The following is a 13,576-nucleotide window of genomic DNA, read 5'->3' as shown; positions in this document are numbered from 1 at the left end:
TACATATAGTAACAGACAATATTCTAAGCACCTGACAATCCTAACAACATTATGAAATATAGTGTTATTAAACCCATTTTTACAAATAGGAAAATAAGGCACAAAGAGGTTAAATAATTTGTCCAAAGTCGGTTGAGTGCTGTGGCTCATGCCTGTAATCCCAGCACTTTGGGAGGGAGAGACAGACGGATCATGAGGTCAGGAGTTTGAGACCAGCCTAGCCAACATGGTGAAACCCCATCTCTACTAAAGATTAAAAAATTAGCTGGGCGTGGTGGTATGCGCCTGTAATCTCAGCTACTCGGGAAGCTGAGGCAGGAGAATCACTTGAACCCGGGAGGCGGAGGTTGCGGTGAGCTAAGATAGCGCCACTGCACTCCAGCCAGGGCAACAGAGCAAGAGTCTGTCTCACAAAAAAAAAAAAAAAAAAAAAAAAAAAAAATTGTCCAAAGTCACAGAGTTGGTAAGAGGCAAAGCCAGAATATACAGTCTCGGGTCTGGACTTGCTGATAACCACTATGCTCTACACTTTCACATCTGTGTTTCTCATCACAAATACTAGCTCTACAAAAATCTCTGTTTATACTTTGGTAATTTGTGATGCTGACTATTATTTACTGATACTATTTTCAAGAATGTCATTAGATAGAAATACAAACATGCAACTGAGTAAAAAGTGTAACACAAGAAATCAACACAGAGAGAAATTACACCTCTACAAAAAGTGTACATATAAACTCTGCCAGGTGCCTGGAGCACAAAGATGGACGAAGCGAGTCCAGTCCCTGCCCTGAGAACCTTGGTCCAGTGGGCTCAGGGTGACACTCATCAGGCAAACTGGCAACACAGGGAGGACATGTGTGGGTGCTGCAGATGCCCAGGCAGCAATCCAGAACCCACAACATTAAAGCCACTGAACATAGGCAAAAAATTTTGATTTAATATATTTATTTTACCTTAAGATTTAAGGATAACATCTTTCTGGACATGGCAGGGATCTATCTCAAGCTCCACACAGCCAAAATAAAACTCATTATTCTCGCAACCCTTTAAACTTACTCCTTCTCAAGCAGTATCTTTTATCTTAAAGGAAAGGCAAGCCTGGGTGCTGAAGCAATAAACCTGTTATCCTCAATTCCAGCTATCTCCCTCCCTCCCTCCTTCCTCTCTCACACACACACACACTTACGTGTGCACACACGCAAGCACTCACTCCCTCACGTGCACACACTCACACGCACACATACACACACTCTCCATCCGATCTATTTACTGCCTTTCAACTGGATCTTTCTCTTCTTCAGGTCCTCAAGTCAGGCCTACAACAATTTGTTTCCTAAGTACTCTTCCTGTTGAATTACCTTTCTATCATACAAACCTGACTCTATCACTCCACTTTTTAAAAACATTTGGTGGTTTCTGACCAGGCACAGTGGCTCACACCTGTAATCCCAGCACTTTGGGAGGCCAAGGCAGACAGATCACCTGAGGTCAGGAATTCAAGACTAGCCTGGTCAACATGGTGAAACCCATCTCTACTAAAAATACAAAAATTAGCTGGGCATGGTGGCTCACACCTGTAGTCCCAGCTACTCAGGGGGCTGAGGCAGAAGAATCGCTTGAACCTAGGAGGCAAAGGTTGCAGTGAGCAGAGATTGCACCACTGCACTCCAGCCTCGGCGACAGAGTGAGACTCTGTCTCAAAAAAATAACATAACATAACGTAAATAAAATAAAATAAGTAACAACAATAAAAACATTTGGTGGTTTCTGACCACCTCTACAGGATCAAGTCTAACTCTGTTATGGCACACACACACACACACACACACACCTCTTCACAATGGAGTCCAACGTGACCTTCCACATCATATCTTTCTTTATTCAACAAATATTTATTGAGCACCAACTATGTGTAAATCATTGGGCTAAGTGGCAGTGGTATAATGAGAAGTAAAAAGAGAGAGCTCCTGCTCTCATGAAGCTCACAGTCTAGGACAAGAAACAGAAATCAACCAGTCACACAAACAAATGTTTAAGATTACAACTAAGACAAGTACTGCAAAGACACTCCAAGTAAAATAATCTGAAATTAGACAGTGCAATAGTTGTCTCGTGCATACACTGAAAACCAATGAACTGTACACATTAAAAGATGAATTTTATAGCACATGAATTATACCATATCCCCCATCCCAGAAAAAGACACAGCAGAGTGAGCACCTCTGATGGTAGGGTTGGCCAAGGCAGAGATGGTAAAAGCTTTCCAGAGAACAGAGTTTACAAATAACATATTTACTAAAAATTTACTACATGCCAGGCCACTTTCACTGTACTCATGCATCTGATCCTCCTACCAACAATGTAAGGTTACTATTATTAACCAACTCAGAGGTCAATGAGGGGTCAAGGAACTTTAAGGACAAAGAGCCCATAAATGGCAATGCCAGCATCCATATTTAAGCAGAATAAAGTGAGTGTCTGCACTTTTACCTGCTACATGTAAAGTCACCTAGGCAATGCCTACTACTCAGAACTGCTTATGATGCAATAAACAGACCATTGTATTTCCTTTTTTTTTTTCTTTGAGACAGAGTCTCGCTTTGTCACCCAGGCTGGAGTACAGTGGCGCAATCTCAGCTCACCGCAACCTCTGCTTCCCAGGTTCAAGCGATTCTCCTGCTTCAGCCTCTCAAGTAGCTATGATTACAGGCGCATGCCACCGCACCCAGCTAATTTTTTGTATTTTTAGTACAGACGGGATTTCACCATATTAGCCAGGATGGTCTTGATCTCCTGACCTTATGATCTGCCCACCTCAGCCTCCCCAAGTGCTGGGATTACAGGCGTGAGCCACAGCACCCGGCCCATTGTGTTTCATTTCTGATAAAAGAAATGCCTCGCCGGGCACAGTGACTCACGCCTATAATCCCAGCACTTTGGGAGGCCGAGGTGGGCAGATCACCTGAGGTTGGGAGTTAGAGACCAATCTGACCAACATGGAGAAATCCCATCTCTACTAAAAATACAAAATTAGTCGGGCGTGGTGGCGCATGCCTATAATCCCAGCTACTCGGGAGGCTGAGGCAGAAGAACCCCTTGAACCTGGGAGGCGGAGGTTGTAATGAGCTGAGATCATGCCATTGTACTCCAACCTGGGTAAGAGCAAAACTCCGCCAAAAAAGAGGAAAAAAAAACTTTCCATCTTCTTTGTCATTACAATAGCCTCTAGGGCCCTACAAGATCAATCCTACACTACTGTCTCCATCACCTGACTTCACCTCCTCCACTTTCCCCCTTACTCACTCTGCTCCAGCCACACAGGCCTACTTTTGCTTCTCCAGCATGCTGGGCATGCTCCTACCACACAGCCTTTGCATTTTCTTGAGCTATGATAATTACAATCACAACATGTGGCATAAATCATGATTCTGCTAAAACCTCAGTTAACATTTTCTCTAAACACATCAGTAATGCCACTAACAAGATCTTGTACTGAACTGTACACTAATATTTCAAATGCCATTAATTTTAATAAAAACTACCTAATTTTTCCAGTTTTATATTGTTCTATATGACATCACCGAAGATTTTCATTTTACAAAATCCAGTAACAGCAGCTTTTGCTTACCAATTAGTCTGAACAAGTGTCACACAGCTATCTTTGCAGTGAAATAAAGCAAAGCAATCAAGCCAAAAAAGTGTCACAATAGAATCTGATTACCACCATCCCTCTGTTTAGCCCTAGAACCACAGTTTGTGAAATAACTATGACAACAGCATTTCAAGGCACCAAAATCCCACCATACTTTTGCTGAGAAAGTATTCTCCATCTGTGCAAACACATACAAATGCATGTTGACAACTAGTTATATAACTCCAATACAATAACTCAGTGATATTTTAAGTTTCTATTTTGCTAAAAATCCTAAGAAACTGTTAATCCTAAAACCGTTCAAAGTAGGATGCTGAGAAAGGAATGAAGAAAATACATTTAACACATTTACATTTAAAACTGAGTTGTCCCCAAACTCCAGGTGGAAAAAACTACCCCTTTTTGGCAGGGTGCAGTGGCTCATGCCTGTAATTCCAGCACTTTGGGAGGTCAAGGCGGGCAGATCATTTGAGGTCAAGAGTTTGAGACCAGCTTGGCCAACATGGTGAAACCCTGTCTCTCCTAAAAATACAAAAATATTAGCTGGGCGTGGAGGCACACGCCTGTAAACCCAGCTGCTTGGGAGGCTGAGGCAGGAGAATTGCTTGAACCCGGGAGGTGGAGGCTGCAGTAAGCTGAGATGGCACCACTGCACCCCAGCCTGGGCAACAGAAGGAGACTTCCTCTCAAAAAAAAAAAAAAAAAAAGAACACAATGTATTCTATATTTTGAAACAGTAGAGAGCCACTGAAATCTTCCCAACACGTAGAAATGGTAAGTGCTAGAAGCAATAGATATTCCAAATACTCCGACTTGATCATTACACGTTCTATGCAAGAAACATATACAAATATATCAATTAAAAAATTTTTTTTGCCAGAAACAGTGGCTCACGCCTGTAATCCCAACACTTTGGGAGGCTGAGGCAGGCATATCACCTGAGGTCGTGAGTTCGAGACCCGCCTGACCAACATGGAGAAACCCCGTCTCTACTAAAAATACAAAATTAGCCAGATGTGGTGGTACATGCCTGTAATCCCAGCTACTCAGGAGGCTGAGGCAGGAGAATCACTTTAACCCAGGAGACAGGTTGCAGTGGGCCGAGATGGCGCCATTGCACTCCAGCCTGGACAACAAGAGCGAAACTCCAGCCCAGCATGGTGACGGGTCCCTGTAATTCCAGCTACTCAGGAGGCTGAGGTGGGAGAATCGCTTGAGCCCTGTAGGCAGAGATTGCAGTGAGCTGGGATCACACCACTGCACTCCAGCCTGGGTGACAGATCAAGACTCCATCTCAAAAAGAAAAAAGAGAAAAAAAAATTTTTTTAAATATTGTCCTGTCTTTGGTGTTTGTTTACTGAAATCAGCTGTAAAATTAAGCTTATCAAGTCTTAATTTTAAGTCACTTAATTATTAATTAAAAAATAATAGCAAACATTTACTGAGCTCTTACTATCTGCTCTGTCATAAAAGATGCTTTGGAAATGAAAGAGTTTACTAGAAGCCTGCCAAAACAAGTGTCAAGTTGCCTCAACCTTTGATGAAGCCAATATGAATATTAGAGAACTTCATGCAAGTATCTGCTATAAATCAGCTACTGGATCCACCATAAATGCCTGAAAATTACCACATCCAACTCATTTTACAGACGAGAAACAGGCCCGAAGAGATTAAGTCCAAAGGTCTTCACTAACAGTAGGAACAAGAATCCTATTTCCAGTTCAGGGTTCTGTTGTCAATTACATGTCAGTTGTTTATTTTAAAGTGAAAAACCTATCCTACTATCTCAAAATGTTTCTACATAGTTGGGAAGAAAATGAATACCTAGAATAAGTACATATTTAATGAAAGCTAAATATTAAAAACAAATTAATGTTATCCATACCCTGCAGTAAACATGCTGAAAGGGCTCCTAGGACAGGAATAAGTACAATCAAAGCCACACTTCACAGCGTCTAATAGAAGTTAGGTGCCCTTGGCCGGGCGCGGTGGCTCAAGCCTGTAATCCCAGCACTTTGGGAGGCCGAGACGGGCGGATCACAAGGTCAGGAGATCGAGACCATCCTGGCTAACACGGTCAAACCCCGTCTCTACTAATAAATACAAAAAAAAACTAGCCGGGCGCAGTGGCGGGCGCCTGTAGTCCCAGCTACTTGGGAGGCTGAGGCAGGAGAATGGCGTGAACCCGGGAGGCGGAGCTTGCAGTGAGCCGAGATCCGGGCACCGCACCCCAGCCTGGGGGGCCAAGGGGAGACCCCGTCTACAAAAAAAAAAAAAAAAAAAAAGAAGTTAGGTGCCCCATTGCTAACATCACCAAACACCACCACCAGAGTGCCTTTTTTTTTTTTTGAGATGGAGTCTCGTACCGTCGCCCAGGCTGGAGTGCAGTGGCACTATCTATCTCGGCTCACTGCAACCTCCGCCTCCCAGGTTCAAGCGATTCTTCTGCCTCAGCCTCTTGAGTAGCTGGGACTATAGGCGCCCGCCATCATGCCTGGCTAATTTTTGTATTTTTATTAGAAATGGGGTTTCACCATGTTGACCAGGCTGGTCTTGAACTCCTGACCTCAGGTGATGTGCTCGCCTCAGCTTCCCAAAGTGCTGGGATTACAGGCGTGAGCCACCACACCCAGCCCATAGTGCCTTCTTTATGAAGAAAAAACACTTCAGAGCTACAGAACACTTTTTGACTCGTCGATACTCTTTTGGAAAAGAAAAAGTAACCTGGCCGGGCATGGCAGCTCACACCTGTAATCCCAGCACTCTGGGAGGCTGAGGCAGGTAGATCAGCTGAGGTCAGGAGTTCAAGACAGCCTGGCCAACATGGGGAAATCCCATCTCACTAAACATGCTAAAATGAGCCAGGTGTGGTGGCACACCCCTGTAATCCCAGCTCCTTGGGAGGCTGTGGTGGAAGAATTGCTTGAACCTGGGAGGCGGAGGTTGCAGTGAGCCAAGATCTCACCACTGCACTGCAGCCTGGGCAACAGAGTGAGATCCCGTCTGAAAACAAAAAAAAAGTATCCTTAGCAACATTCCCCAGATATACCTCCTCTATGCATGAAAAGTTTTACTAGCTACAAAACATCCACACTCTTTCAAAAAGAATGATGCTGAGCTGGGTGTGGTGGCTCACGCCTGTAATCCCAGCATTTTGGGAAGCTGAGGTGGGCAGATCACTTGAGGCCAGGAGTTCGAGACCAGCCCGGTCAACATGGCAAAACCGTGTCTCTACCAAAAATTACAATAAATTAGCCAGGCATGGTGGTGTGCATATGTAGTCCCAGCTACTCTGGAGGCTGGGGCACGAGAATCACTGGAACCCGGGGGGGCAGAGGTTGCAGTGAGCTGAGATCCTGCCACTGCACTCCAGCCTGGGCAATAGAGTGAGACTGTCTCAAAAAAAAAAAATTATGCTGAATCAAGGCAGTTTTCATCCTTTCTATAATCTAAATTGGGCTTTCCATTTTGACTAAACTTCTTACTTCTATCAAACTTTTATTTTATTTTTTTTTTTTTGAGACGGAGTCTCGCTCTGTCGCCCGGGCTGGAGTGCAGTGGCCGGATCTCAGCTCACTGCAAGCTCCGCCTCCCGGGTTTACGCCATTCTCCTGCCTCAGCCTCCCGAGTAGCTGGGACTACAGGCGCCGGCCACCGCGCCCGGCTAGTTTTTTGTATTTTTTAGTAGAGACGGGGTTTCACCGCGTTAGCCAGGATGGTCTCGATCTCCTGACCTCGTGATCCGCCCGTCTCGGCCTCCCAAAGTGCTGGGATTACAGGCTTGAGCCACCGCGCCCGGCCTCTATCAAACTTTTAAATGCTTTCAGGCCCAGATCTTACGGACTAACTGAAAAGTATTATTTAAATGGTACCCTTTTTTCCTGGGAAAACATTTTTAAAATGTCATCCATTGATAAAAAGGTGAGTGACTACAGATAACCAAAAAAAAAAAAAAAAAAAAAAAAAAAAAAAAATACTATTTTTAAGGGAAAATTCCAAAATACAATTTAGTTTAAAAGTGGGAAGGCCAGCTGGGCGCAGTGGCTCACACCTGTAATGCCAGCACTTTGGGAGGCCAAGGCGTGCGGATGAGAAGGTCAAGAGATCAAGACAAACCTGGCCAACACGGGTGAAATGCTATCTCTACTAAAAATACAAAAATTAGCTGGGCGTGGTGGTGGGCACCTGTAGTCCGAGCTACTTGGTAGGCTGAGGCAAAAGAATCACTTGAACCCAGGAGGCGGAGGTTGCAGTGAGCCAAGATCGTGCCACTGCACTCCAGCGTGGCGACAGAGTGAGACTCCGTCTCAAAAAAAAAAAAAAAGAAAAAAAGGTGGAAAGGCCAGGTGCAGGGGCAGAGGGGTGGGTCACACCTGTAATCCCAGCACTTTGGAAGGCTGAGGCAGGCAGATCACTCGAGCTCAGAAATTCGAGACCCACTTGGGCAACATGGTGAAACCCCATCTCTACTAAAAATACAAAAAATTAGCCATTTGCCGTGGCTTGTCTGTGGTCCCAGCTAGTCGGGAGGCTGTGGCATGAGAATTGCTTGAGCCTAGGAGGCAGAGGTTGCAGTAAGCTGAGATCATACCATCGCACTCCAGCCTGGGCAACAGGAGTGAAACCCTGTATTGAGGGGGAAAAAAAAAAAAGTGGAAAGTCATGGCACTTTGTACAACAGCAAATAGAGGACTTCTACAGAGATTTGATTGTGTCAGATGAGAATTTGGCCAGACACTCTCATTTATTCCCAACAGCTGAGAGACTGGGCACTGTACTATACCATGTGATTAATTAAAAGTTACCACATGGCCGGGCGCGGCAGCTCACACCTGTAATCCGAGCACTTCGGGAGGCTGAGGGCAGATCACCTGAGGTCAGGAGTTCAAGGCCAGTCTGCCCAACATGGTGAAACCCTGTCTCTACAAAAATACAAAAATTAGTTGGGCAGGATGGAGGGTGCCTGTAATCCCAGCTACTCAGGAGGCTGAGGCAGGAGAATCGCTTGAACTTGGGAGGTGCAGGTTGCAGTGAGCCAAAATTGGGCCACTACACTCCAGCCTAGGCAACAGAGCAAGACTCTCTCTCAGAAAAAAAAGTTACCACAGGCCAGGCGCAGTGGCTCACACCTGTAATCCCAGCACTTTGGGAGGCCAAAGTGGGCAGATCACTTGAGGTCAGGAGTTCAAGACCAGCGTGGCCAACATGGTGAAAACCCCGTCTCTACAAAAATACAAAAATTAGCCAGGTGTGGTAGCACACACCTGTAGTCCCAGCTACTAAGGACGCTGGGGCAGGAGAATTGCTTGAACCTGGGAGGTGGAGGGTGCAATGAGTCAAGATTGTGCCACTGCACTCCAGCACGGGCAACAGAGTCAGACTCTGTCTCAAAAAAAGAAAAAAAAAAAGTTAACACAGACATTATATACTAATTGCCAATTTTCAAATAAAATAAAATATACTCTAAGCCTGTGTTGTCCAATATGGTAGCCACTAACCACATGTAGCAATTGAGTGCTGGAAATGTGCTAGTCTGAACTAAGGTGTGCTGTAAAATGCAAACTGTCACCAGATTCACACCAGATTTCAAACAGTAGCAGAAAAAATGTAAAATATCTCATTAGTGATGTTTTTCTATTGATTATATGTTAAAATAATAACATTTTGGATATACTGAGTTAATAAAAGGATACTGTTAAAATTAACACTTTTTCAATTTGTTTCATGTAGTTACCACAAAATTTAAAATTGCATTTGTAGCTTGCTTTACATTTTTATTGGACAGTGCTGCTCTACACAAACTGCAAAATATGATCCAACGTTCCTTTGATTCATCATCATCATCATGATGAATACCAAATATACAATAAATCGAGAAAAATCTTATTTACATTTTTGGATACATAGTTTACATATTACCAAGTAAAAATGGCATTTCTGAAAACTCCTACTAAATTTACAACCAACTCCAACTGTGTTAATAGAGGAAGGACTCAGTCCCACAAGTAGTATTTTTAAGGATCAAGAAGGAAATACAAAAGTAAAAGCCATAAGAGAGAGTCTAAGAGCAATGCCATCTGTTTCTAAAAGGCATTTTTAAACAAAAGCAGTATTTTAAACAGATAATAGAACTGTTATTTAAAAAAACAGTATTTTATTGTTTTGAGAAATTTGAAGAAATGTCCCAATTCCCAGCTAAACAAACTTCTTAAAAAGGAAACCTGTTAAGGTAGGAACTCAAAACTCTAATCACGTGGAATAGAGGTAAAATGCCTGAATGAATCATATGGAAAATGTAAGCCAAGTTTCTTAGCAGAATATTTATAATTAAACATTATACAATGATGAAGCCAGCCAAAATATTTCTAGATATCCTTCAATGCCACCATAGTATGAACGCATCAATCAACTATTACAGGATTTAACTAAAACTGCTTTCAAAATTATGAAACACCATAATGCCTTTCATCAAAATCTAGCCAGTGAGAATTAGGGAGGGAAGTTTCCAAATGCCTTATCTTATAGCGATTAAAATTAGAAATTGAAAATTCAAACCCATATTAAGAATAATAAATATTTGTATGACATTCTGTTCAACAATCACTTTTGGAAACATCATCCTATTTGATCCTCAGGACAGCGCTCAGATATTGGTATATTTTTGTCCCTACTTTAGAGGTAATTCCAGGCTCAAAGACCTTGACTTGTTCAAGGTCACACAGCTAAAAAGTGGAAGAACCAGTGTTTCACCCCAGATCTTCTGATGCTCATCCAATTCTCTTTCCCTTACAAGACAATTATTCATTTAAAACCAAATGTTTAGAAACCCAACAAGCCTGATGCTAAAGAAAGACCTAAGGATCAAGTAGATCAAACCTTAAGACTTGGAAAACACTGAAAGCCGGCTACAAAACATGCTGGAATCCTCTAAAAACGGGGAGAAGAGATTATCAAGAGAAAGGAAATCAAAGAGGGAGAGGGGGGATCTAATCTAAATGTCCTTGGGTGCAGCACAGCAGAATTGCAATATTCAATTCAAGTAGAGAATGCAGAGAAACTGCACTTTCCTGTGAAATGTGATTTTCAATGTAGTATTGTAGGTTAAAAAAATGACTGTGTTATTTTACTACAAATGTGTTTGAGAATTTTACTCACTATATAGGCGCTCAGAAAACCAATACCTCTCCAGCTGGGTACGACCAGTCCCACATTTTTTCATAAGTCATGATGCTTACCTCCCAAAAAGCCAATTTTTAAACATCAGAATTCAGCATCCCCTCCTATTTAGATTATAGGTAAAGGGAAGGGTCCGTAGGACGACGGCAAATCTAATGGCCAATGTCTTTCTAGGCGAAAGCATCCTTAAGGGCAGGACAAAGGCACCACCACTACAAACGAACCTCGTTCAACCTTCAGAACACGGAGAACAAACCAGTTAAAGCAAAACGAACCAACATTGCAGATACGGGAAAAGGGAATTCCTAAGATGGCTCTCAAAATCCGTGCACTCGACACCTTCCTCAGTACAACCGCGAAGGCTACGGGAATGCGGGTGCCGAGTGTGGGAACTCCGGGCGTGGGTGCCCACCCCGTCGACTCCCAGTGCGACCCCAGGACGTTCGTTTCAGGCGGGTCACAGCTGCGCCACCCACGAGACCTGTGCCCCAGCTTCCGACCGCGCGCCGGAGAGGACCGAAGGGATGACCAGCCCCAAATGCATCTGCTTCTCCCCACGGCAGTCCCCGCGGCCCCGCGGCCGGGGAGGCCGAGCAGGAAGGGCCCGCAGGCGGCCCCGGCCCCGCGCTGACAGCCGGCGCCGCCCCCACCTGCCTGCCCGGGGGGCGCCGCGGCCGGGCGCGCCCGCCCAGCCACTTCCTTCCCCGCCCGCCCGGCCTCGCACCGGCCCGCGGGGGCTGGGAGCCGCGGGAGGAAGGAGGCTTGGCCGGCGGCCCGCGAAGGAAGCCGCCGCCGCCGCCGCCCGCCCGCCAGCACCCACCGGCATCATCGCGGGGAGAGTCCGCGGCACCCTCGGCCGCCGCCTGACAGGACGCTCCGCGCTGAGCTGCGCCCGCCGCTCCGGCCGCCTTCTAAGGCCGCGCTCCCGTCGCTGTGCTCTCCTGCCCGGCCGCGGCGAGGCGGCGGCTGCGGCGGGCTGCGGGGCTCTCGCCGGCCCTGTGACGGCCGCCGGCGCGCTGCGTCGCTGTCCCGGGCACCCGGCCGCCACCGCCGCCTCAGCCCCAGCCCCAGCCCGACCGCCTCCCGCCCGCCGGCCCAGCTCGCCCTTCAGCCCCCGCAGGCCCCGCCCCCAGCGCGGCGCCCCGCACGGGGCCCGTCGCCCCCTCTGATTGGCCCGGCGGAAGCGGGGGCGGAGAGAGGGGCGGGGCTTCCCGACTCCGCCCGCCACCCTCGCTCTCAGCGGCAGCCAGGTGCGTGCGCGTCCGCGCTCCCGGCGGCGGGGGAGGGGCGGGCGCGCCGTGGGCACCGGTGGCCGCCCCGGCGCCTGCGTGAGCCCCAACTAGGGGAGGCCGCGGACGGTGGGAGAACGGAGGCCCGACAGGAAATGGCCGGCCTGGGTCCCGCAGCGGATCACGGCAGGGCCGGGACTCGAACCCGGGCTCCCGGGGGCCGACTGTGGGCGAGAGCGTCCCTGCGGCGACAGCGCGCACCCGCACTCTGACCGTGGCCTGACCCCCGGCTCCCGGCGCCCCGTTGGGCTGCGGCCCAGAGGCCGGTGGGAGGGGCGCGGGGGACCCCGGAGCCGGCACGTGACCCGACGCCGCGCACTCAGAACCAGCCCGGACCCGGCGCCCTTGGCCGGCACCTGCTTCCCGCCCCCACCAGCGTCTTCCGCGGCCGCGCCCCCCGCACCGGCTCCCGAGGCTTGGCCTTTGCCCGAACGAGCTGCCGCCTAGAAGCCTGTGCCACCTGTGCCCACCTGCGCCAGCATCCCTCGAGGTCCAGCTCCAGCGTTCCCGGGCAGGGTCCGGTCCCCATCTCCAGGGTCCAGGTCTCTCCCTGCAGCCCCGTATCCAGAGGCGCCGCCCCCTCGGTCCTGAGCGCCGTAGTGACAGAGCCCTGGGCAGGGCCCTGAGCAGACCCTCAGCAAAGGCTGCCAGGGAGGCAGGCACCCGCTCGGGGCCCCCCACATGGTGCCATTCGCCCGGACCGCGGTGGAGAGCCGACAGGGGGACTGAGGTGCTCCCGGCGGCAGCACCGAACTCCCACCGGCATCAGAAGGCAAGATCTGCGGTTGGCCCCAGACACGGAAGGCGTAAGCCGCCCTGGGAAGCGCCGGCCCCGTGGAGAAGGCCGCCGCGAGGTCAGGGTCAGTCTGGAGCCTGTCTGGTGCTCGGAGAGGCTTCTGGTTGCTGCAGAGTCGGGGCAAAGGAAGGGAGGATGCCAGGGAGCTTCCACCAGCCCATTCCTGGGGAGCCACCCCTGTCCCTCAGAGGCCACGGGGGCTCGTATTTGAGAGTGTGGACTTTCCAGTTAGACAGACTTGGTGCAGCACCGCCTCCACCACACCCTCGCCTGGGATCCTAAACAAACCGCATCTTCTCTGCATCGTAGTGTGCTTGTCTCTGTGATGAGAGAGTGTAGGGATAATAGTGCCTGCCTCCTGTGGGGGGGCTTTTTCGGATGCGAGGGATGGAAAGCTCCCAGCACAATTTGTGGCACGTGGTAGCTGTTCCATAAATAGCATTCTGTAGTTGGGCCGTGATTAGCAAGGAGGCTTAGTGTACAGACGTCCCTGGGATTTTTAAACTTATCCACACCTGGGCATGAATGGCTAATGACACCCCTCTTCTGGGAGCAGGGTTTGGAGAGAAGAGGAAGCTCTAGATAATGAGTGATCCTAGGCTGAAAGTCACAGACATACCTAAGTTCTAATTCTAGCTGCTCTACTTCTGACCTCCTGTG

General features: G+C 48.1%; 1 protein-coding gene across 3 annotated transcripts in view; it reads right to left on the bottom strand.

The window, feature by feature from the left end:
- PPP1R13B (protein phosphatase 1 regulatory subunit 13B) overlaps nt 1-11,969 on the bottom strand; it is a 116,941-nt gene extending 104,972 nt beyond the window's left edge. For 2 of the 3 annotated variants that reach the window (XM_003902320.5, XM_017961585.3), the window contains exon 1: nt 11,652-11,969. In XM_003902320.5, the coding sequence (XP_003902369.2) occupies nt 11,652-11,660 (9 nt within the window). In that variant the 5' untranslated portion in view covers nt 11,661-11,969. Of the gene's footprint in view, nt 1-10,890; nt 10,973-11,651 lie in introns of those variants that run through there. The other variant, XM_017961586.2, reaches the window with a different exon arrangement.
- Between the last annotated feature and the right edge of the window lie 1,607 nt (nt 11,970-13,576).

Source organism: Papio anubis, chromosome 7, assembly GCF_008728515.1.
Source record: "Papio anubis isolate 15944 chromosome 7, Panubis1.0, whole genome shotgun sequence".
Lineage (NCBI taxonomy): Eukaryota > Metazoa > Chordata > Mammalia > Primates > Cercopithecidae > Papio > Papio anubis.
Note: the sequence above shows the minus strand (reverse complement) of the source record. Positions and strands in the feature narration are given on the sequence as shown.